Source organism: Pristiophorus japonicus, chromosome 8, assembly GCF_044704955.1.
Source record: "Pristiophorus japonicus isolate sPriJap1 chromosome 8, sPriJap1.hap1, whole genome shotgun sequence".
In the NCBI taxonomy this organism is placed as follows: Eukaryota; Metazoa; Chordata; class Chondrichthyes; family Pristiophoridae; genus Pristiophorus; species Pristiophorus japonicus.
The window spans coordinates 105,661,554-105,685,960 of NC_091984.1; the positions used below are offsets into that span (position 1 = coordinate 105,661,554).

The window sequence follows — 24,407 nt, forward strand, 5'->3', positions numbered from 1 at the left end:
ACTCAAGAAGACCAGCAGGGAGCCGGAGAATCTAAGTTTTTTTTTGGGCGCACTTTGTGGCGCGAAAAACGGCGTCCAGGTCGGCGGCGCCGAAACTTTGGCCCATTATGTGGTGGTCACTGCTTCCCAAATGCTCCACCTACTCGCTCGCTCCATTTCATTACCCAGATCCGGGCTAGGTCCTTGTTGAAGTAGCAACATTGGCCCCAAGTTTCCACATGATTTGCTCCTGATTTTTAGGAGCAACTGTGTAGAATGGTGTATCTTAGAAATCGGAATTCTCGTCATTTAGTTTGCTCCATTCTAATCAGTTAGAACAGTTTCACTTTGGAACAGAATTTTTTTTTTCCCCAAAAGGGGACGTGTCGGCCACTTTACGCCTGTTTTCAAAGTTTCGGCAGTGAAAACTTACTCCAAACTAACTTAAAATGGAGTAAGTGAAGATTTTTGTACACTCGAAAAACCTTGTCTACACTTTAGAAAATCAGGCATAGGTTACAAATCAGGCGAGGGACTGGTGGGGGGGGGGGGGTGTTTAAAGGGAAGTTTACAAACATTAAACCACTTCAGTTTTACAAATAAAGAGCCATCATCAATAATAAATGATAAATTACATCAATAAATCAACCAATAAATCAATCAAAAAAATAGTAAGAATACTTTTTTTAAAAAATCAATAAATAAAACATTTTCTTACTTACCGACTGCAGCACCGGGAGCCTTCCAACAGCGTGCTGGGATGCCCCCCCTCAGTGTGTCTCTGTCAGTGTCTCTATCTCTCTGTCTGTCTGTGTGTCTCTCATTCTCTGTCTGTCAGTGTCTGTGTTTCTGACAGTGAGGGGAGGAGGAGAGGGGGGGAAAGGCGGAGAAGGGGGAGGGATGGAGAGGGGGAAAGGAGATGGGGGGGTAGCGGGAGAAGGAGATTGGGGGGTGGGGAAGAAGGAGATTGGGGGGGGGAAGAAGGAGATTGGGGGGGGGAAGAAGGAGATTGGGGGGGGAAGAAGGAGATTGGGGGGGAAGGAAGAGGAGATTGGGGGGGGGGAAGAAGGAGTTGGGGGGGGGGGGGAAGAAGGAGATTGGGGGGGGAGGGGAAGGAGATTGGGGGGAGGGGGGGGAAGAAGGAGATTGGGGGGGGGGAAGAAGGAGATTGGGGGGGGGGAAGAAGGAGATTGGGGGGGGGGGAAGAAGGAGATTGGGGGGGGGAAGGAGGAGATTGGGGGGGGGAAGAAGGAGATTGGGGGGGGTGGGAAGAAGGAGATTGGGGGGGTGGGAGGAAGGAGATTGGGGGGGGGGGGGAAGAAGGAGATTGGGGGGGGGGAAGAAGGAGATTGGGGGGTGGGGAAGAAGGAGATTGGGGGGGGGGGAGAAGGAGATTGGGGGGGGGAGAAGGAGATTGAGGGGGGGGGGAGAAGGAGATTGGGGGGGGGGAGAAGGAGATTGGGGGGGGGAGAAGGAGATTGGGGGGGTGGGGGGAGAAGGAGATTGGGGGGGGGGAAGAAGGAGATTGGGGGGGGGGGAAGAAGGAGATTGGGGGGGGGGAAGAAGGAGATTGGGGGGGGGGAAGAAGGAGATTGGGGGGGGGGGAAGAAGGAGATTGGGGGGGGGGGGAAGAAGGAGATTGGGGGGGGGGAAAGAAGGAGATTGGGGGGGGGGAAGAAGGAGATTGGGGGGGGGGGAAGAAGGAGATTGGGGGGGGGGAAGAAGGAGATTGGGGGGGGGGAAGAAGGAGATTGGGGGGGGGGGGGAAGAAGGAGATTGGGGGGGGGGAAGGAAGAAGGAGATTGGGGGGGGGGAAGAAGGAGATTGGGGGGGGGGGGAAGAAGGAGATTGGGAGGGGGGAAGAAGGAGATTGGGGGGGGGGGGGGGGAAAGGAGAAGGGGGAGGAAGTCTGAACGGGCCGGGCCCAAGACATCGGGCAGGGCCCGTTCCCCAGCACCAGATTTACAGGTAGGGTCGGTTCGGTTCGGAGGGAGGGAGTCAGGTCAGGGGGAGGGAGGTCAGGTCGGATCCAGTCTGGGGGCGGGGGGTGGGGGAGCAGGTGTCGGGTCCGGTCCGGAGGCGGGGTGGGGGGTGGTGGAGCGGGTGTTGGGTCCGGTCCGGGGGCCGGGTGTCGGGTCCGGGGGGGGGGGGGGGGGAGGGGGGGGGGGGAGCGGGTGTTGGGTCCGGTCCGGGTGTCGGGTCCGGTCCGGGGGCGGGGGGAGCGGGTGTCGGGTCCGGTCAGGAGGAAGCAGGAGCTGGCCGTGGGAGGAGCCTTATTCACGTAGCCCCAGTGAGGCCATTCGGCCAGGGCTAGGGCCTGCGTGCTTCGGGCCCCTCCCACACAGTTTCGGGCGCCTGGAGCTACTGCACTTGCGTGCGCACTGTAGCGCGCATGTGCAGAGGTCCCGGCACTGTTTTCGGCGCAGGGACCTGGCTCCACCCCCTACAGCTCCTGCTGCGCTGCGCCGCGCCGAGGGCCAGAGGACATGCAGGGAGGTGGAGAATATGGAGTTTTTTTTTTAGGCGCACTTTGTGGCGCGAAAAACGGGCGTCCAGGTCGGGACTGCGCCGTTCTAGGCGCGGCTCGAAACTTGGGCCCATAGTAAATTAAAAAACACCCCTGAACATGCTGCAAAAAAAACTTTTCAACATAATTTCCCTATCCAAGTCTATTGTTGGATAATTAAGTTATAACTGCTAATTCACACTTCTCTACATTATCTACAAATTGCACCTTCAATTTCTTTTCCATTGTTCATCTTTCCATTGAGGGTTAGTTACTGTCTCAGTCCAGGTACAGTGGCCAGTAGTAAGACATGTGTCTTTTAAATAAGCAGTTCATTTTTAACGTTGAGATAGGGCATTTTGTTTTACAGATCTTGAAGAGATGTGCATAGATCTTTTTGGAAAGAACTTGCATGTTTATGAAAAGATTTACGGAGCTTAGTTACAATCTGCTGAAGTTACCGAGTTTACAAATTGGTTTGCAAGTTATTGTTCACTCTAACATGCCAATGTTAAGATTAGTGATCTCAGGGTTTAAAAGAAAGTACACGTGAGGAGAGAAAGTAATAGGGAGCAGTGTCCCATTACATAGCATTAAATCCGAAGGAGCTTGTTTCTGTCAGTTATTCCTGCAACAATTAAAATTAACATTTTAAAAAAACTTGCACAAAATGCTGTAGTTGTTGTCAAAATATTTAATATGCATATTTCTGTAAGTTAGACAAGTCATTTGATAAGACAATTTACTGTAGAGGCTTCACTTCTTCATAGTTGTGCATACTTCAAATTGCTTTGGTGATGTTTACAAGTCTGTTTTTAAATATTAAAAATACTGTACTGAGTTCTCTTTTTAAAGGATCTCCTCAAGAGATTTATTAGAATGATTTATAAATCAACCAGAAAAACTACTAAACAGCTCAAGACCCACAAGGGGAATTTCAGAAAGCTCAGTTCAGTGGCTTTGAACAGAAAAGACCTCTACAGTCTGACAACCGTATTTTTTTTAAACAAAATACTCTCCTCAAATGCCCAATTAATTCCTAGGTAGAGGCAAATGCTTAGTACAGAACAAAGAACCCCTTTGATTTAATGTTGAAAATGTTCCCAGAAGCAGCAATGCATTACACAGCCAACAGAGTGACTATTCCATTTAAAGAGAACAGCAATAATTCCCTACCAACACAATATAAATACTTCTGCTTTGATGCACAAGTATTTATTGAAGTTTATCAGTTAAACTCGCCCTGTATATGAGTTACTCACACATTTTGTCTACAAGTGCTGGAAAGTTAACTTATAGCTTGTGAATTGTGCGATACAGACCTGGAATGACCTGAACTTGAGCAAACCACATAATTGTTTTACAGACAGCTTCCGGGGAGGGGGAAGGAGAAGGGTAAGTCTGTGCAGCACCATCATTTTATCCTGCACAGACAGACGGTGTCCAATTAGAGCTTGTGTGTGTGTGTAAACATTTCAATCATACTAAGGTTTCCAAGCTGTAAACATTTGCTTTGGACAATGCAGTTTGGCAACCATTGCAAGATACTGTATTATATTCCCGATTCATTTCCCTATGCAGCTGATTTAAACAACAAACATTAATTGCTGGATGAATTCCAATAATTTACAATAGTAGATTTTGTTCACTGTTGAAACAGCTAAAACAAAATAAAATCTTTGTCTATTTTCTAAAATGCAATCACACTGTAGTCTTTTGCTTTGCACCAAATCCTATCACAGACACTAGTGGAATTTTGCCTTAATCCTAGCCAATGATGCACAGGCAAAATGACTGGCCAATTTCTCCTGATGTACCACAGGTCACCGATTATTTGTTAATCCTCTCATTATTACCCTGCCACTTAATGAACTCTGTGTTAAGTTCCATCAGAATCAATTTTCCTGCAGCCTCATTAATGTAACAATTTAATGAAGAAAATAAATCAGATTACTCAGTCACTAGTTCAATATTGAAAAAGGTGGATTTGGTTGGAGTATAACACCCGTTTAAACTAGACCAACACTAATATTACTGAGAAACCACTTGCTAAACTAGTCAACTCACAACAAGTCCATTCCTTCTGGTAAACTACTGACATCTCTTTGAACCCGATATGACTAGATAAGCAATTTATAAATATAACAGAAAAAGCTGGAAATACTCAGCAGACCAGGCTGCAGTTTTTTTTCAGTTCTGATGAAGGGTCATCGACCTGCAATGTTAACTCTGTTTCTCTCTCCACAGATGCTGCCTGACCTGCTGAGTATTTCCAGCATTTTCTGTTTATATTTCAGATTTGCAGCATTTTGCCTTTGTATAAGCAATGAATAAAGTCTATTTTCAGTGTTTAAATCTGTAGCTTCACTGAATTTCACTTATAAAAAGATCAGATCACCTGCAAACAACCAGTGCCAAAGTAGGAGTCAGGACTCTGTATAATTAAAAAAAAAATCACTGTTAACATTTTATGATAGAATGTGTTTTCTGATGAAAGACATGTCTGGCTGCCCAAACTTTGCGTGGATCCTCAGCTGCACTGTCTGATTTCACCCCCAGCCCAATCCAGGAGGAATACTCAATAGTCACCTCTGTGCAAAATTGTCTTGATGCAGGTGGAATTTCTTTATATCCAGCAGCAAATAATGGACAGCATGACAAAGGACTGTGTTGAGAATAAACTATTGATCTGTATCCTACACTACTACAAAAAGGGTAAGTTCTCCAACCTACCACCCCCCCATAAAAAATCTATTAAAATCCATTGGAACCATGCTGATCGCCATGATGTACACTACTGGCCAATGATTATAAAACTTGTCCCAATGTGTCCAGTATCCACTTTCTATCCTCCAAATATTAGTTCTTGTCCACTGTAAAAAGGCACTTCAGAAACTGAATATGGTTCATTTCATTCAACCTGTATAGAGTACAACTAATTAGGAAAAAAAAACACATAGCAGAATGATAGCCAGGACAACAATATTTACAAAAACAGGAATAGAATTGAACTGTGGAAACACATTTGTCAAATAAGATGTAGGATTACAACACCACAATTTTTGGCTCAACATACAACAGAACACCAGCTCAGTTATAATCCTTGATAAAGTCAAGATGAAATAAGACACTTTAGGTCTAGATATAAAAGGTGGCTCCAGATCTAGCAGGTACTGGTTATGAAGATTACTTCACTATTCCTTGACTCAATCGGGAAATGCCTTCCACAGATGAAAATAAATAGTGCTCGGTCCACACTCATGCTCACTGTATAGTGGTGATGTTTCAATCCAATGACCCGACAGCAGTTAAATCTATTTTCTGATCCCAGCACCAAGGGTTTGGACCTGTGTATGTAGACATCTTTACATAGCTGCAAAGTCTATCTGGACATAAAGTTGTCTTACTCCTGCCTGCGAATAAAAGGGACAAAATAATAATTAGTTTATTTATTCACCCATTGAAGTGAAGTAGGAATGTGTTTCATTCCCCACCAATATTTCTTTATCAAAAAATAAAATCAATTTTCTTTTTTAATTAACCAAAAATATAAACTTTATAAAAATAAGTTTAATAACCAAGTTTTGTGAATGTAGATGTTTATGTTAAATATTATACTACGTCATGTTGGCTTTGTACGTATTTTTTCAGAAACCTTTGCAGCAACATGGTTCTATGCACTTGCCTCTGCAATTTTTTTAAACTCAGTAAACTCACAGTAACAGCCATGCCACCAGGGAAGATACCAAGTGGAGGATGGCACTAAAGAGGCTCCTTATGCACTACCTACCGGCCAACAAAAGGGCAGCGCAGAAGGAGGCTGGAACCACACGCGCCATTGGAAAATAATGCACAGAATCCAGGAAGGAAAGAAAGTAAAAAAAAAAATCACACAAATCATATTAAAGATTGATCTATATAAATCAAGTTCCTATTTGTTTTCGGATTTCTGCTGATCAGATCATTAAGTTTTAACTTGATCAGTCAAGCCAATGCTGTTGAAAATGTAATGCTTGTGCCAGATTGGAAGAGGACCAAATTTACAAAAAAAGACAGTGGACTTGAGTAAGGTTGAGTGGGGGATCCTATTAGACAGGAATAATTGCAGCACAGTTGAAACATGAAGTACTTTAAAAACCATTAGTATGCCTAAAGAAGCTATATGCGCAAGGTAAGCTACGCTGAAAAGAATAGGGATAAGTATTAAATTGGCTAAGGAGCAAAGGAAATGATGTTAGTGAATAGATGTAGTAGTGATAGTAAGAACTTTTAGCTATGTTAGGAGTCAGAGAGCTGTCAAGGACTGACTGTATAGAGCTATTGAGGGATGTTGTAGGGCAGCTTTCAGTGGAGCTAAAGATATGGCCGAGGTTTTAAATGGGTACTTTGCATTGTTCTTCACTACTGAAAATTATGCTCAGTTACTAGTACTGTTACACAGAAATGAAGCTAAAATGTAATATGTAGAAGTAGACGCAGAAATAACCCTAGCTAGAATTAGGGGTATTAAAGCAAATCAGGCAGTTGGTCCTTCATGGTATTTATCTTGGGCTCCTAAAAGAAATGGGGACTGTGCTGAGAGCCAGTGGCTTCTATATTTAACAGCTCACTGACGTCTGTGATTGTTTGCATGGACTAGAGAGGGAGGACTGTGTGGTGCCTCTATTTAAAAAGGGCACTAAATCAGAACTAGGTAATTATAAGCTCATTAGTTTAACTTCAGTTATAGGCAAGTTGCTAGAAGGAATTGTTAGAAATGCATTGTATGATCATTTAGAAAGAGCAGAAGTTATTAGGGAATACCAGTATGGCTTCTGGAAAAGGAGGCCCTATCTCATGGACTTGACTGAATTTTTCTTTGAAAAGGTTACAAAGTTGGTGAATGAAGGAAGTTTGGTATGTACTGCGCAAGTTGATTGTCAAAGAGTCTTTGATAAAGTGCTGCACAAAAGACTGCTAAGTAATGTTGCATCTTATGGAATTGGTGAGCAGATTTTAGTTCGATAACAAATTGGTTGCATTTACGTCGCCAGGGATCTCGAGGCTATAGAAAACGGTCCAGAGGAGAGCCACTCAACTGATACTCAATTTAAAAGCCATTCTTTATCAGGACAGGCTTAGGAAGAAACATAGACTTTGATTGGAATATGATTGAGGTCTTTAAAATAATAAATCCATTAGAATCTTTGCATAACCAGGGGGATAGATTGATGGTGTGTGTAGATTGCATCATGTTGTGTTGGGACCAGTTGGTCTTTTCCTATCCTTTTTCATATACACAACTAATCAAAATTGTAAAAACAAAAACAGCACTTCCAAAAAACTGAACCAATACCAGTACCCAATATGCATTTCCACTTTACCTCAGGAATAGAATGGGCCAAACTCTCAGCAGCATACCAAACATGAGGAATCGGCAATTCTTTCTTTCACTGTGCATAGTGCTTGTGAGACTGCCCTCAAACACATCAGTTAACGTTTCAGGTCAATGACCCTTTGGAAGGTTGATCTCCTGTGATACTCACAGGTTAACTCTGTTTCTCTTTCCACAGATGCTGCCCGACCTGCTGAGTTTTTCCAGCATTTTCTGTTTTTATTTCAGATTTCAGCATCCACAGTATTTTATTAGGGCAGGTGACCAAAAGCTTGGTCAAAGTAGCTGCTTTTAAAGGAGCGTCTTAAAGGAGGAAAGGTAAAGAAGCGGAGAGGTTTAGGCAGGGAATTCCAGAGCTCAGGACCTAGGCAGCATTAGAGGAGAGCAGATATCTCAGGGGGTTGTGGGGCTGGAGGAGATTAGAGAGATAGGGAGGGGCGAGGCCATGGAGGGATTTGAAAACAAGGATGAGAATTTTGAAATCGAGGCGTTGTTTAAATGGGAGCCAATGTAGGTCAGCGAGCAGAGGGGTGATGGGTAGCAGGACTTGTTAGGACACAGGCAGCCAAGTTTTGGATGACCTCAACTTTACGTAGGTAGAATGTGGGAGGTCAGCCAGGGGTCCGTTGGAATAGTCAAGTCTAGAGGTAGCAAAGGATGAGCATTTCAGCAGCGGATGAGTTGAGGCAAGGGCGGAGACTTGCGATGTTACGGAGGTGGAAATAGGTGGTGTTAGTTATGCTGCGATACGTGGTCAGAAGCTCATTTCAGGTTCATATTTGAACAGAATGGTTCAACCTCAGACAGATGTTAGGGAGAGGGATGGAGTCAGTGGCTAGGGAATGGAGTTTGTGGCAGGAACCGAAAACAATGGCTTCTGTCTTCCCGATATTTAATTGGAAAAAATTTCTGCTCATCCAGAACTGGATGTCGGACAAGCAATCTGACAATTTAGAGACCATGAGCTAGAGCTGGGAGTCGTCAGCATACATGTGGAAACTGACGCTGTATGTTCGGATGATGTTGCCAAGAAGCAGCATGTAGATGAGAAATAGGAGGGGACCAAGGATAGATCCTTGGGGGACACCAGAAGTAACAATGAGGGAACGCGAAGAGCAGCAGTTGCAGGTGATTCTCTGGCTACGATTAGATAGATAAGAATGGAACCAAGTGAGTGCAGTCCCACCCAGCTGGACGATGCAGCTGAATGAAAAAAGCATTTTTTTTTTCAGTTTGCAAAAAATACACCAAGATATTGTTGATTTATATAACTGACTCATTAAAGATGTGTCAAATCCAAACAGCAAGCTCATTCTCCAGTATATCATCACTCAGCATTCATTTGTATTGGATACAGGATGGCTGCTTCCTTTGAGTTTCTGTGAACACTCAATCAGGTGAATTTATATTAGTCTGCCAGAGACACCAAGCAAACTCTTCCACATTTAATATACATTTGCTTAGACACTAAAATGACAATCTTGTTTACAATGCCAGCGAGAAGCATTTCCTAAACACCGAAGAGTTTAGGTTTGATGAGTGCCTGGAGCTTGACGTTATCATGCCGCTAAGTAATTCTTAAAAAGTCACTGGCATATAGGCAAAGAGAAACATTAATGATAAAACAGCATAAACTTTCTCTTGAAATACCTGAGTGAAAATGTTGTGTGTTTGACTCAAAATCCATCGTGCATCTGCATCAGGGGCTACCAGAAGCTTTACTGTGCCGATGTAAACTTCACTACACAAGGTCCAGAAGTGGGGATCAATTATATTGTAAACTCCTTGCAAGTGTTGAACCTTGAAGAGCAAATGAGACAGATTGAGAGTTCTAGTTCAGTGAAATATTAAGTGCACTCTAGGTGTTTTTATAAAACATCCATTCCACGTACCCGCTGGTAGCACTGGGGCAGCATCTGATCCAACGATGGAGGGGTGCGCTGCATTAAAATCCCAATGGATTGCTTTAAGAGTGGAATAACACTGTCAGAGAAAAAGATCACAATCAGAAGAATGTTCCTCTTGTACAACACCATTAAATCCGCTTAGTTACATCATTACTTAGAAATGCATTATTATATTTTAGTTTCAAGTATACCAGTACAATTCCAGGGCACACATTATTGCTAAATCTCATGATAAAAAGTATTAGTGACAAGGGAAGGCCATGGTCTAACATGCATTTAGTGCACTGTAACACTCCAATATTTTGTTCTAAGCACTGATTCATTTTTACTGTTTCAACTTAATGTTTTCCATTCGCTCAGAGCAGTGATTCTACACCAGATGACTGCACCACTTCGCTGGCTACCCGTGAAACCGCTACCTGGCCTTTGTTTAAATTATAGACTTCTGTAATTTCACCAGCATCAAGCAATGCAAGGTCATGAACTCATTATCGGAAGCCACTACTTTTCTCAACAGTGAAAGCTCTTTCAGGAATACCTCATTAGTGTAGTAGACATGAAAGCAAGGATTCCTGTGGAGGTCTACATTCCTTCCAGTTTGTAAAGCCATCCCACTGATACCGGTGAAAGTTTCAGGCACTGCAGATTGGGAGAAGACGCATGCACTTGTACCTAACTTGGTGTGCTGTCGTTTTCCCCTAGCTTTATTTTCCTTTTTTCAGGCAGTTCCCATACAGCTGAAAAGCAGCTAGGAAGAAGGATTAGAATGATCAGGTGCTTTGAAAGGTTATATCTCACTAATCTAATGTGCCAGTCACTGAGGTGGCAGATAGACAAGAATTAAGAGAGGTCATAAACATAGATTTTTAGAAAGTGCTTGGTGAGGTTCCACACAAGATGTTGCTGGATAAAAGAGTTGCATGGACATGGTGGCAACCTTGTGGGACAGTTAGAATACTGGTGGAAAGGTAGGGAGAGATTTAGAGAACATTTTGGGATAAAGAGGACGTTCTTGAATTGGCAGATATTGAGATATCTATAATGTCTGCTAGTGATTGGGGCTGGGAGACCACTTTAAGAAATGTCAATAAAAAACAAGCTGGAGGTAACATACACATAAATAAACAAATAACCAGGGTTTGGACAGAGAGGAGATTGTATCCAATTTTACAGATCATACTGAGCTACGAAGTATAGTAAATCGCAAAAAGAAATAAGATAAAGGGCCCAAGTTTCCACACGATAAAAAACGGGCGCCCAGCGCCTAAAACGGCGCCAGAAAAAAAACGCACTATTCTCGAGCGCTCTGCAGCTCCTTGTCTGTTTGGCGCGGCGCCCAGAGGGGCGGAGCCTACACTCGTGCCGATTTTGTAAGTGGGAGGGGGCGGGTACTATTTAAATTAGTTTTTTTCCTGCCGGCAACGCTGCGCGTGCGCGTTGGAGCGTTCACGCATGCTCAGTGTGAAAAAAAACATTGGCACTCGGCCATTTTTGTAGTTCTTTGTAGCTGTTTAATTTTTGAAAATTTTTTAATAAAACCACATTGCCATCAGCACATCAGCACTGAGGCTTCCCTTCTCACTGTCTCCTTCCCCTCCCTCCCCTCCGCGGCAACAAGCTACTGTCTCCTTCCCCTCCCTCCCCTGCGCGGCAACAAGCCGCTGTCTCTTTCCCCTCCCTCCCCTGTGCGGCAACAAGCCGCTGTCTCCTTCCCCTCCCTCCCCTGCGCGGCAACAAACGGCGGTTTCCTTCGAACGATGGCTGAAGCACTTTCACACAGGTAGGAAGATGGTTTATTTAATCTTTTCTTTGCTTATAAATGTTTATTCAGGTTGGATTTATTTGTATAATATTTGTACAAGTATAAATAAGGATTGATTGTAGAATTTAATTAGTTCCCTTCCCCCCCCCCCACCTTGTTCTGAATGCCTAATTTGTAACCTGCGCCTGATTTTTTAAATGTGTAGAACAGGTTTTTTCAGTTCTACAAAAATCTTCACTTGCTCCATTCTACTTTAGTTTGGAGTACATTTTCACTGTGGAAACTTTGAAATCAGGCGTCAGTGGCTGGACACGCCCCCTTTTGAAGAAAAAATTCTGTTCTAAAGTAGAACCGTTCTACCTGACTAGAACTGCAGAAAAAAAAATGTGGAGAATTGCGATTTCTAAGATAGACCGTTCTCCACCAGTTGCTCCTAAAAATCAGGCGCAAATCATGTGGAAACTTGGGCCCAAAGTATGTAGGCAGAACAGCAGATGCAATTTAATGTAACATACAAGAACATAAGAAATAGGAGCAGGAGTAGGCCATACAGCCCTTCAAGCCTGATCCAAACAAAATGTGAACTTGTACACTTTGTATGCAAGAATGCCAGATGGGGGTACATGTGGGGAGAGGGATAGATAAAGAAAGGGATTTTGGGGTCTAGCTACTTAAGTCATCAAAACTAAATCCCAGGTTCAAACAGCCAATGAGAGGATGGGCTCAAGAGGTATAGAACATAAAAGCAAGGAAAAACTACTATAATAATAGAGCCTTGATTTAAAAAAAAAAATCTAGGGATGTGGGTATCGTTGGTAAGGCCAATATTTATTGCCCATCCCTAGCTGTGCTGAGAAGGCGATGGTGAGCTTTCTTCTTGAACTGCTGCAAATAGTTTGATACGAGTTTCTTGCTAGGTCACTTCAGATGGCAGCAAGTGTGAGACTGGAGCCACATATTTGCACAGTTTACAACATAGATGCCAGATTTGTCCAATTCTAAGTGAGAGTCCAGCATCTGTTCTGCAAAGTAGAGAAGTAAATGGAAAATATCGGCTCTGAACTTTGTTTTATTCTGTGGATTGGAATGTTTGGAAGCTATTTTATGTTATCAATTAGGTACCATTCCTGGTATATTTTGGAACCTGGATTGGTTCTTCCATTTTTTTGAAGGGGAGTTACCAAGAAAATTATTTAAGAATTCAAAACATTTCAGATTTACACAAATTCCATTAGAAAGAACATACCATCTTTGCTCGACCGTTACAAAATTTAACAAAATTTTGAAATATACAGATATGCAAACAAATTCATATGGGTTTAGACAACGTCACGTTCCCAAAGTAGTTTTCCTGCAATATCTGAAAGTAAACCGTATCTCCATGTTCTGCATTATTGAAAAATTGTATTCTTCTTCCCTTAATAAAAATGTTTTCTTGCTGTAATCCCCAAGCACTACATATTTAATGCTCACTTTATGAAAATGTGTTTTTAAGTTTGCTGTGACACAACTATATCTTGCCTGACAATTGAGATATTGGAAGACCACCTAATTTATTTCACTCTGCTACTCAAAGTGTTTGTAATTCCTCTTTCAGATGAAGCCATTAAAGTACTTGAGTATTTATTCATACATATATAATTATAGCTGTTCACACACTTTCAGGTTGCAGTGGCCGAGTTGACTACATTCTTTTCCCTTTATGGTAACGACAGAAGCTAAAAGAACTCAACTAGTTTTAATACAAAACAACCCCATATGTTTTAAATATAATATCCCCGGGCCACAATCTCGGAGACCTTCCAGTGACTGGTGTGGGTGTTGTTTACGCCTGAAGCTGGTAGATTGGTGCTACAGTTGTCCTGCCTGCTCAATGATAAAATTCCCCATTTTGGCAATTTGGATTGAACACGCTCTGATGATGTACTTTGAGCCTTTCTCTCCTGTAGAACTGGATTGTGTCCCTGTGAAGATTTCCAATTTCCTTTTGAACTTGGGATTTAGAAACTTCATTTGGGTGTAGGTAAAAAAAATCTTACGTAAAGTGTTGCTTGGGCTTTACATAGCTTCTATATAGAAGAGCAGGAGATTCCTCCCTGGTATCTGGCCAATATGTATCCCACAACCATGTTTCCCACATTACAACAGTGACTACACTCCAAAAGTACTTCATTGGCCGTAAAGCGCTTTGAGACGTCTGGTAGTCGTGAAAGACGCTATATAAATGCAAGTCTTTCTTTCTTCTTTCAACCAACATCACAAACAGATTACGTGGTCATTATCACACTGCTGTTTGTGGGAGCTTGTTGTTGGCTGCTGCATTTCCTACATTACAACTGTGACTACACTTCAAAAGTATTTCATTGGTTCAAAGCACTTTGGGATGTCCCAAGGTTGTAAACGGCACTATATAAATGAAAGTCTTTCTTTCAGTTTTCAGGTAGACACAATGGGCCCAAGTTTCCACATGATTTGCGCCTGATTTTTAGGAACAACTGGTGGAGAACGGACTATCTTAGAAATCACATTTTTTTTTCTGCAGTTCTAGTCAGGTAGAACAGTTCTACTTTGGAACAGAATTTTTTCTTCAAAAGGGGGCGTGTCCGGCCACTGACGCCTGATTTCAAAGTTTCCACAGTGAAAACGTACTCCAAACTAACTTAGAATGGAGCAAGTGAAGATTTTTGTAGAACTGAAAAAACCTGTTCTACACATTAAAAAATCAGGCGCAGGTTACAAATTAGGCGTCCAGAACGAGGTGGTGGGGGGGGGGGGGGGGGGAAGGGAACTAATTAAATTCTACAATAAATCCTTATTTATACTTCTACAAATATTATACGAATAAATCCAACCTGAATAAACATTTATAAGCAACGAAAAGATTAAATAAACCATCTTCCTACCTGTGTGAAAGTGCTTCAGGCACGGAGAATGCTGCAGGCGTTCGTTCCCGCGGGAGGGCGGGAAGGGAACAGCAGTTTCGTTCCCGCGGAGGGGAGGGGGGGGAAGGGAACAGCCGTTTCGTTTCCGCGGGGGAGGGGGGAGGAGACAGTGAGAAGGCTGCAAGTGCTGATGGCAATGTGCTTTTATTAAAAAATTTTCAAAAATTAAACAGCTACAAAGAACTACAAAAATGGCCGAATGCCAATGTTTTTTTCACACTGCGCGAACGCTCCAACGCGCACGCGCAGCGTTGCCGGCAGGAAAAAAACTAATTTAAATAGTACCCGCCCCCTCCCACTTACAAAATCGCCGCGAGTGTAGGCTCTGCCCCCCTGGGCGCCGCGCCAGGCAGACAAGGAGCTGCAGAACGCTCCAGAATCGGGAGGTTTTTTTTAGGCGCCGTTTTAGGCGCGAAAAACGGGGCGCCCGTTTTTTATCGTGTGGAAACTTGGGCCCATTGTGGCGTCTCGAAGATATACAAAATGAAAAGTCAGTTTTTGTCTTTTATAAATGTCTGAGTTTATATTGTGCAATTTTAATGTCGGTTTATAAAGTATAACAATATACAAAAAGGTATTTTATTTTCTCTCCAAACCACAGAACTTTCCAAACTGAGGAGGCAAGTAGCCTGTTCTTGGGCCTCTGACAATGCTGCTTTGGCTTCAGCTGTTGGGTGCATGAGAATAATCTGAGGCTCTCTTTCCTTCCTGTGTGGCCTCCACTTAGTGTCACAAAGACACACGGAGGATTGTAATCTTTTGCATGATGAAATCATAGATGCACTTTGCACACTACATTGCGTGGATTTTTTACGTTTCTGCTGAAAATCTTTCCCACTGCTGAATGAGGCACAGTGGATGCTCGGTGTCTGCTGCTAAACCACTGTATTCGTGTTTGTGTATTCCGTCAATAATTTTGGAAAAGAATAAGTAAAGGCTCAAAATTGTATATATGGCTAAAAACAAGTTTGGATTTATTTTTTTTAAAAAAAGAATCCGATGAGGATCAAAAATGTACATCTGCTCCTACATGTAAAGAAAGAGCAACATATGTTCTTATTTATGGGGAACAGGCAGGAAAGTGGAGTTGAGGCCAAGATCAGATCAGCCATAATCTTATTGAATGGCGGAGCAGACTCGAGAGGCTCCTATTTCTTATGTTCTTAACAAGTGAGATAATGCCAATGAAGAACCTCCCTGCCTTTAATGTAAGCAAAAACTGAACAATGGCCCAAACAAACATTATAATCATATTGAAGTGGAGTCTATAGTTTTGTGCTGGGATCAAAGGCAGGTTAGAAAAGTCCATCAGCAACAATCCAGTTCTACTAGAAGGAAAGGAGTATGTTAGACCCACCTACTGGGTGTAATGGGAAATTTTATCCATCAGTATTTAGCAGCATTATATGGAGCATGTTCCGGGTATATTCAAAGATCATTGGAAAGTAAACCAAATAGTCTGTCATAACCCTGTATTCCACATCCCATTCAGACCTACATGTCCTATATTATCTTTTGGTGGTCAGAAATTATAGAACTGTTCAAGTTTTAATGGAATCAACAAGGCGACGCTTCACCACCATCTTCTTGGAGGGCAATTTGGGATGGACAATAAATGCTGGCATTGCCAACAACGCCCACATCCCATGAATGAATAAAAAAACCATTATACAGACAGTTTCCGGTCCAAACTTAAAAAAAAACAGCTAGTCAACATCAGTGATCTAAACCCAGATAGCTGCCCTTTCACTGCCATATGCTGTACTTCACCAGAGAACACAAGATTATCCTTAAGACCCAGACCATCATCTCTGCCTCAAGTGCAAGAAAGGACTGACTATTAGTTGCCCAATCAAATGATGGCAAACATTTACCCTTAAAGGCTTGGTTACGGAAAGCTTATTGGTAACAATTTTGATTCACCGTATTCGTTTATCACATTGAGATTCTAACTCTGGTATTCATAAATTAAGCAAAAGGTTTAATTTACCCCTAAATAGTTATGGAAGTACCAAATATCCAGGAACGGAGTATTTTTATTTCACATTTTTAGTTCATTAGGAACAGGATTGAGACTGGAACCTTGTTTCACATTGGACTTTAATATACACAGGAGAGATTCATTTTCATTCCACCAAATTAGTTACAAATATTGTCCATGACTCAAATAAACAATGACTGCGTCTCCTGCATCTACAATCTTAATATTTTTCATCTGTGGTAATGGACATCCTCTTTGGCTCAAATCCAATAAATAATTTTTTTAAGTTATTTTTTGCTGACTGGACTACATAAAGTTCCTGTTTTTAAGAAATTAGATTCTATTGCAAAATTTAAGTAATTGAGCAATTATGAATTATATTAAAGTTTTCAGCTATGCTTTTAAACATCTATACAAGATGTATATTTGAACTAAGGATAAATTGGGTAATTGTATCTGTTTTAATTGAATGTGAAGCATTTGGGCTCCTGATCTGCATAATTCATGGTGCGTGTAGAGTGCTGTGTGTGAAACCATGGTTGGCTTGTTTTTCAGTTTGATGATGGTGGGTGAGGGGGTGTTGTGGTGTATTGTCTAGTAGGGATTGGCTGAGGGTCTTCCTTTTGTCCAGTACATAGTTGTAAGGGGATCAGGAGACTGTAGTGTACTAGTGAAAAGAAGCTTCAGTCTTTACTTCATAACTAATGTCATGCTAAAATAAAATTGTAAATTCTTCTCCCCTTCTCCCCACCCCAATTTGAGTGCTGTCATTAAATAAAATCATGAATTACCGGATCTCCCACTTCCAGGATACATTATCTATATTCAGTGACACAAATCCTAAAATGATAAATTTGCATGGTAATCTCCTGTTCTGTTGTGTCTTCAGTCCTAATCTCAACATTTTGTTCATTTGGTGACTGAGTATGTCTGTAGTTGTCTCAAACTGTGCCACCAGTGCTTTTATTTAAAAAAAAAATAACTTTTACAACCTCATGACGTCCTTAAGCGCTTTACAACCAAAAAAGTATCTTTGAACAGTTTTAAAACACTGTTTTAATGTTGGTTTAAAAACCCACAAGTGGCATTTGTTCGGAAAATATTGGTACTTGTAATCAGGTGGATTTCACAAATGTATGTTGTATGTATTAGCTCTGCTATTCAGGCTAATTGCAGAACCAGGACCCTAAAGTGAAAGTGCCCATAGCAAGTGCACATGGATCACCACATTCCAGATCCTTATTTAACTATTTTCACCATGGATGATGAGTTTCCTTCTTTGTTTTAGAAATTGGCCAATAATTGGTTGAGGACCCAAATAAGTAGCTTATTGGGCCCAAGTTTCCACATGATTTGCGCCTGATTTTTAGGAGCAACTGGTGGAGAATGGACTATCTTAGAAATCGCAATTCTCCACATTTTTTTTTCTGCAGTTCTAGTCACAGTTAGAACAGTTTCACTTTGGAACAGAATTTTTTTCTTCAAAAGGGGGCGTGTCCGGCCACTGACGCCTGATTTGAAAGTTTCCACAGTGAAAACGTACTCCAAACTAACTTAGAATGGAGCAAGTGAAGATTTTTGTAGAACTGAAAAAACCTTGTCTACTACACATTAAAAAATCAGGCGCAGGTTACAAATTAGGCGTCCAGAACGAGGTGGGGGGGAGGGGGGGGAAGGGAAGTCATTAAATTCTATAATAAATCCTTATTTATACTTATACAAATAAATCCAACCCGAATAAAAATTTATAAGCAAAGAAAAGATTAAATAAACCATCTTCCTACCTGTGTGAAAGTGCTTCAGCCAGGGAGAATGCTGCAGGAAGCCTCACAAGTTGAGGCAGCCGTTTGTTCCCGCGGGGGGGGGGGGGGAGGAAGCCGTTCCCGCGCGGGAGGAACAGCTGCCTCAACTTTCTGCAGCCTTCTCACTGCTGCAAGAAGCCTCAGTGCTGATGTGCTGATGGCAATGTGCTTTTATTAAAAAATGTTCAAAAATTAAACAGCTACAAAGAACTACAAAAATGGCCGAATGCCAATGTTATCTTCACACTGCGCATGTGCGAACGCTCCAACGCGCACGCGCATGGTTGCCGGCAGGAAAAAAACTAATTTAAATGGTACCTGCCCCCTCCCATTTACAAAATCGGCGCGAGTGGTAGGCTCCGCCCCCCTGGGCGCCGCGCCAAGCAGACATGGAGCTGCAGGGCGCTCCAGAATCGTGCGGTTTTTTTCCGGCGCGAAGAACGGGCGCCCAGCTCGGAGGGGCGCCCGTTTTTTATCGTGTGGAAACTTGGGCCCTTTAAGTGACAAGAATTTGATTTCATTATCTGTACAGAATTAGATGACAGTAGATGTGGAAGTGGTTATGGCTTGGTATTAAATTTGATACAACACATACAACTTTTAAAAATTAATTAAATATTTCACAGAATTCATACTCCTAACCAAACATTTTTACTTATAAAATCGGAAAAATTATAGTATACGAGGTAACGTTTAAATTTGTTAAAAAATTAACCACGTTCAAAGCCAAGAACACTATGTAAGTTAGGGCCCTGTGCTTCATTGACTATTTGCCGGCAGCTCTGCACGGCTCCATTGAAACGAGGCCAAAGGACCAATAATCGGGGACACTTTGGGCCTCACCATCAGGCACATGGAACATACCCTTTGTGCAGGCCCAAATTTCTACCCTATTATCCCTATTTTGCAAAGATTTTTCTACGGCTTTGATGAGACATCATCATGGAATGAACGATAAAGTTCTGCAGTATTTGTGGAAATTTCAACAACTGACTGAATGAAAGAGCCAAGCCAAATGAAAAGGTTACTAAATACAACATAGTTTGCTTGATATTTTGTGTTTTAAATACAAAAAATACATTTGCAAAGCAGAAATGATTGGCAGTACTAGTATTTAAAAAAAATCTAGATGGAGCATTTCTAAATATCAGATTTTTTAAAAATGAAAGAAAGCCTTTTATAGCAACTTGTGTCTCAAAGAACTTCACATAGAGCGAGTTACTTTGAAGTGCAGGTTATGTAGACAGAAAGAGAGAAATTCCTCTGATCTACCCTTCAGTCTGAGTCACTGTCACATGAAATTTGTGCATTAACATATGCCCAAGTATGGCACATCTTCAACTCGTGATTATTGGCATTGCCTACTTAAAAAAAAAATTGCAGTAGAATACAAATCCTTAAGATGTATTGTCTCCTATTTGAGTCCAAGGATTTCTTCCCTTCTGGAGGAAGTAGCACTATCTACATTGAAGCAGCATTATCCCAGTGTTCTCAGTTGAAGTGTATTAATTCAGTCATTGTTGCATAGATTCAGTGTCATTAATACGAATATTCATCCCCATCTGTTCATAATTCATATTCCATAACACATCTTCCAAAAGATAAACTAGTTTATGTGGTTTCTGTGATAAGGAATAGGCCTAAATTACTTGCATCTCCTTCAATATCAGAGCAGAGTGCCATTGCACAACAAACTTTAAAAAAAAAACTTGAGCATCAGAGCTCAGGGGTATGTCAGGTGGGTCTCCATGCTGATGGCAGAGGAATGGATGCGGTCCAGCAGGAATAGATCCTTATCTTTCCAATCAGATACATTTAATCTGTGGCCAGACCTGGTCTGGCTGTTTCCATGAGGTTTCACCCATTGGTTTTGATCAGTTAGAATATATATTTTCCACATCCCTGGTCATCAACACTTCAAATGGAATATAATTCCAATACCCTCTTTACTACTATGGCTGCAGGAATAAAGGCCTGAAGTATTCCTCCAATTTACTGAATGGGTGCAAAATGTTAGGTTACACAAGTCCTTACGAGTTTAAATCCACCAAAGGTATCAATTTCCATCACCACAGCAGTTTTTTTTGGCAACACTATCATAGATGATCATTTGCCTTGCCTTCCAGTCTTTGGAAAATAGCTGAATTCAAGTGTGCCAACTCAAAAATTCATTAAGTGTACCATACACCAGTCATGGATACAAAGACGTTGACCGTCTCCCCATCTTCTGGATCGGTCCTTGGGTTCAAGTAAATTGGGAGCACAAAATTACATTTTTGGAATTGTATGCGTATTTTATTTTGGAGGAAGTTCCCTTCCGTTGCAAGCCGTTTCCCCCTCCCCCATGATATGGTGGAGCAGGCTCGAGGAGCCGTATGCTCCCATTTCTTTCTTATGTTAAATCTGGAGAGGAAAAAGTGGCTCTGGTAAGGGACTTGGCCTGGCTAGGATCTTCAATCCATGGGTCAGGGATCCTGGGATCCAGTTCTTTGGCTCTTGGGTGTGGATGTTGCATAGTGCAGCACATTAGTTATTGGATTTCTGGCCCATAGTACAAAATCAAGGATTATAAATCAAGAGTTGTATATAAAGACTAACTGGGAATTTGCTCATTAGTTGGTTCCACCCCAAAAGTTCCCAGTGGACATAGTGCTCCAAATTGTAATCACTAGGGACTGTTCTAATCTTCCCATACCCAGTTACTGATTTACTGCATTAACAGCTGTCAAAATACTGTACTGGATTGTTGGTATTTGATTCCTATGCTGCAGGGTGTGATAGATGTTTAGACATGGGTAACCTTGATGTTGCATTGTAGCTTGTTTACTACTGTCTTTGAAAACTAAAGTTAAACCTGGGGGATGGGGTGGTGGGGGGAGGAAGAGAAAGTGATACTTCATGTGGCAAAAAATAAAATCAAAGTGCATTTTGTAGTTGCTGCTGGAGGTTCCTTTTAAATTCTCAGACTAGTTTCTCTTTTTGATGTCACTTTGTTTTTAACAGGCCTAAGCAACACCAGCTTCATGCAGAAGAGGGGAGGAGCAGACAGAAAGGAGGACCACCAGGGGTCCACTCATAGCAAAGTAACATAATTGGAGAAGTCTAGAAGTATTTATAGAAGTCTTATAAATATATATTTGATAGCATAAAACTACAAGATGGCTCAGATCTTGCATCATGCAAATCATACTCAAGTATTACTGCACTGCTGAAACTCCAGATTCACGTTCTGTTAAAACAAACTCACTACGAATAAACTGGTTTCCTTAAATGAGAGGTCCACATTGGCAATTACCTCTTCTCTCATAATGCTTGTGATCACATGACTTCTTGGCCATTCCCTCTTCACCCCATGCTTGTGATCACATTGCTGCTCCCCTCTCCATGCTGTGATCACATTTTTTGTGAAACCCTTGAAGTTTCACATGACCTCAATCCACAGGAAGGCTGGTTGGATGTGGGGGTTGGTAGACTGTGCCAAGACACAATGTTCTCCAGGTGAGGTGGGAAACTGTCAATGATCAGGGTAATATTTCAGTATTGAATTAGCTGATCCACTCCAAAAAGTTTTACCATCACTTGAGTCTTTGTTGCTTTTGTATGTCTGGATACATTGATGCATTGTAGTTTCTTAGATTCGGCAATATACATTACAGGTCTTTTCTCTCCATTTATACTGCACAGGCTTGGTCCATGTGCTGTTGTTGGCTGTTTTCCTGAGTTTTCATCTCTTGTAAAGCCAGAGTTTGTTTTGTTAAAAATCAACAAAACTGGTCAAAGCTGCTTGTTTAAAACATTCTCTGGACAGTAAACAGGAGAAACTTGATAGGCACTGATCTTCAGTTATTTCCAGTATGTGAATTGGCTGCATTGATGACCACTCAAATCACAATACCATGCAGCTTCATGAAACAACGAGGCCAGCTAGTACTCCCTCTGTAGTTGTCTTCAGCAAGCCCTAGTTATGAGTAAACTTGTCTTGCCATTTTCAAGAAAAGGGCTGCTCATTGTTCTCACTTGGGCAAATCACTATTGGTGTCTCTAGTTGTGGAAAATGATTACATAGAATTATATAGAAATTACAATACAGGATAAGCCCATTTGGCCCAATCTATGTTGGGGTCTATCCTGCACACGAGCAGTAGTCAATTCCATGTGCCCACCCTGTTCCTATATACCTTTTTTCCCCTTTTCCTTCAACCATCAATCTAATCTATTCTTAACTATTGACATGATCTCGGCCTCATTCACTAACTCTTGATAGTGCATTCCACAGTTGTTTTCCATTTGCTTGCTTGAGCACTTCCATTGATTTGGCTTCCTTGCAGTTTTGCCTCACTGTTCTGGGACATTTACAGTGCATTCAGTGGCACTCTGCATTCTTTTAGCAACTTTCATTTTCTTTCCTGCTGCAGATCTCAGTAGCATCTAACTTGGCTGTAATTCCACATGTTTTGCTTCACTGTTTCTCTCTCATTTCCTGCCCACTGTGATGTCAGAGCAGACTAATTAAACTGACTGCCAAATTACATGTATGCCAAAGCACAGTGCTGAACCATCAAAGAAAATTGCAGTGTCTTCCATGATGAATTAAACGCGGATCAGAGAATGGCATACCACTGAATAAGCCATACTCTGGTCAAAAAAATGCTTCAATATATTAAAGGTGTTTTTATTAAAATGAAAATCAATGCAATGTAAACATCAAAGACTGCAAAAATTTTAATATCCCAAAATATCAAAGTTTGTATGGAGACTTCAGCGAATTTCATACACAAAGAGCTTTTAACATACTTTGGGATATGGATAAAGGTGATCAATCACAGGTTTCACTTTTGCTCTTTATGTCTTCTGAACATCGATCATAAGAACATAAGAAATAGGAGGAGTTGACCATCTGGCCCCTCAGGCCTGCTCCGCCATTCAATAAGATCATGGCTGATCTGATCTTGGCCTCAACTCCATTTTCCTGCCCTCCCCCCATAACCCTTATCGTTCAGAAATCTGTCTATCTGCACCTTAATGACCCGGCCTCCACAGCTCCCTAGGGTAGAGAACTCCAAAGATTCACGACCCCGAGAGAAGAAATTCCTCCTCATTTATGTTTTAAATGGGCGACCCCTTATTCTGAAACTATGCTGCCTAGTTCTAGATTCCCCCACAAGGGGAAACATCTTCTCTGCATCTACCCTGTCAAGTACCCTCAGAATCTTATATGTTTCAATAAGATCACCTCAGTCTTCGAAACTCCAATGAGTATAGGACCAACCTGCTCAACCTTTCTTCATATGACAGCCCCTTCATCTCAGGAATCAAGTCTCATGAACCCTCTCTGAACTGCCTCAATGCAAGTATATCCCTCCTTAAATAAGGAGACCAAAACTGTTGCAGTACTCCAGATGTGGTCTCACCAACGTCTTGTACAGTTGTAGCAAGACATCCTTACTTTTATATTCTATTCCCCTTGCAATAAAGGCCAACATTCCATTTGTCTTCCTAATTACTTACTGTGCCTCCATGCTAACTTTGAGTTTCATGTACAAGGATCCCCAGATCCCTCTGTACCGCAGCATTTTGTAGTCTCTCTCCATTTAAATAATAATTTGCTTTTATATTTTTCTTACCAAAGTGGATAACCTTACATTATCCTCCATCTGTCAAATTTTTGCCCACTCACTTAGACTATCTATATCCCTTTGCACATTGTTTGCATCCCCCTCACAACTTGCTTTCCCATCTATCTTTGTATCATCAGCAAATTTGGCTACACTGCACTCGGTCCCTTCATCCAAGTCATTAATATAGATTGTAAATATTTGAGGTCCCAGCACTGATCCCTGTGGCACCCCACTAGTTACAGTTTGCCAACCTGAAAATGACCCATTTTTCCTGTTTTCTGTTATTTAACCAATCTTCTATCCCTGCTAATATACTACCCCAACCCCATGAACTCTTGTGCAGTAACCTTTTATGTGGCACCTTATCGAATGCCTTCTGGAAATCCAAATACATGACATCTACTGGTTCCCCTTTATCCACCCTGCTCGTGTATCCTCAAAAGGACTCTAGCAAATTTGTCAAAAATGATTTCCCTTTCATAAAACCATGCTGACTCTGCTTGACTGAATTATGATTTTCTAAATATCCTACTACT

General features: G+C 41.7%; 1 protein-coding gene across 1 annotated transcript in view; it reads right to left on the reverse strand.

Annotated features, from left to right (window-relative positions):
* Positions 1–3,164: 3,164 nt before the first annotated feature.
* The window catches only part of slc30a7 (solute carrier family 30 member 7), a 62,015-nt gene continuing 40,772 nt past the window's right edge, over positions 3,165–24,407 (reverse strand). Inside the window, exons 9-11 of the mRNA XM_070887245.1 lie at positions 9,752–9,842; positions 9,510–9,659; positions 3,165–5,898 (exon numbers count right to left, since the gene is read on the reverse strand). Of these exons, the coding sequence (XP_070743346.1) occupies positions 5,851–5,898; positions 9,510–9,659; positions 9,752–9,842 (289 nt within the window). The 3' untranslated portion in view covers positions 3,165–5,850. The remainder of the gene's footprint in view (positions 5,899–9,509; positions 9,660–9,751; positions 9,843–24,407) is intronic.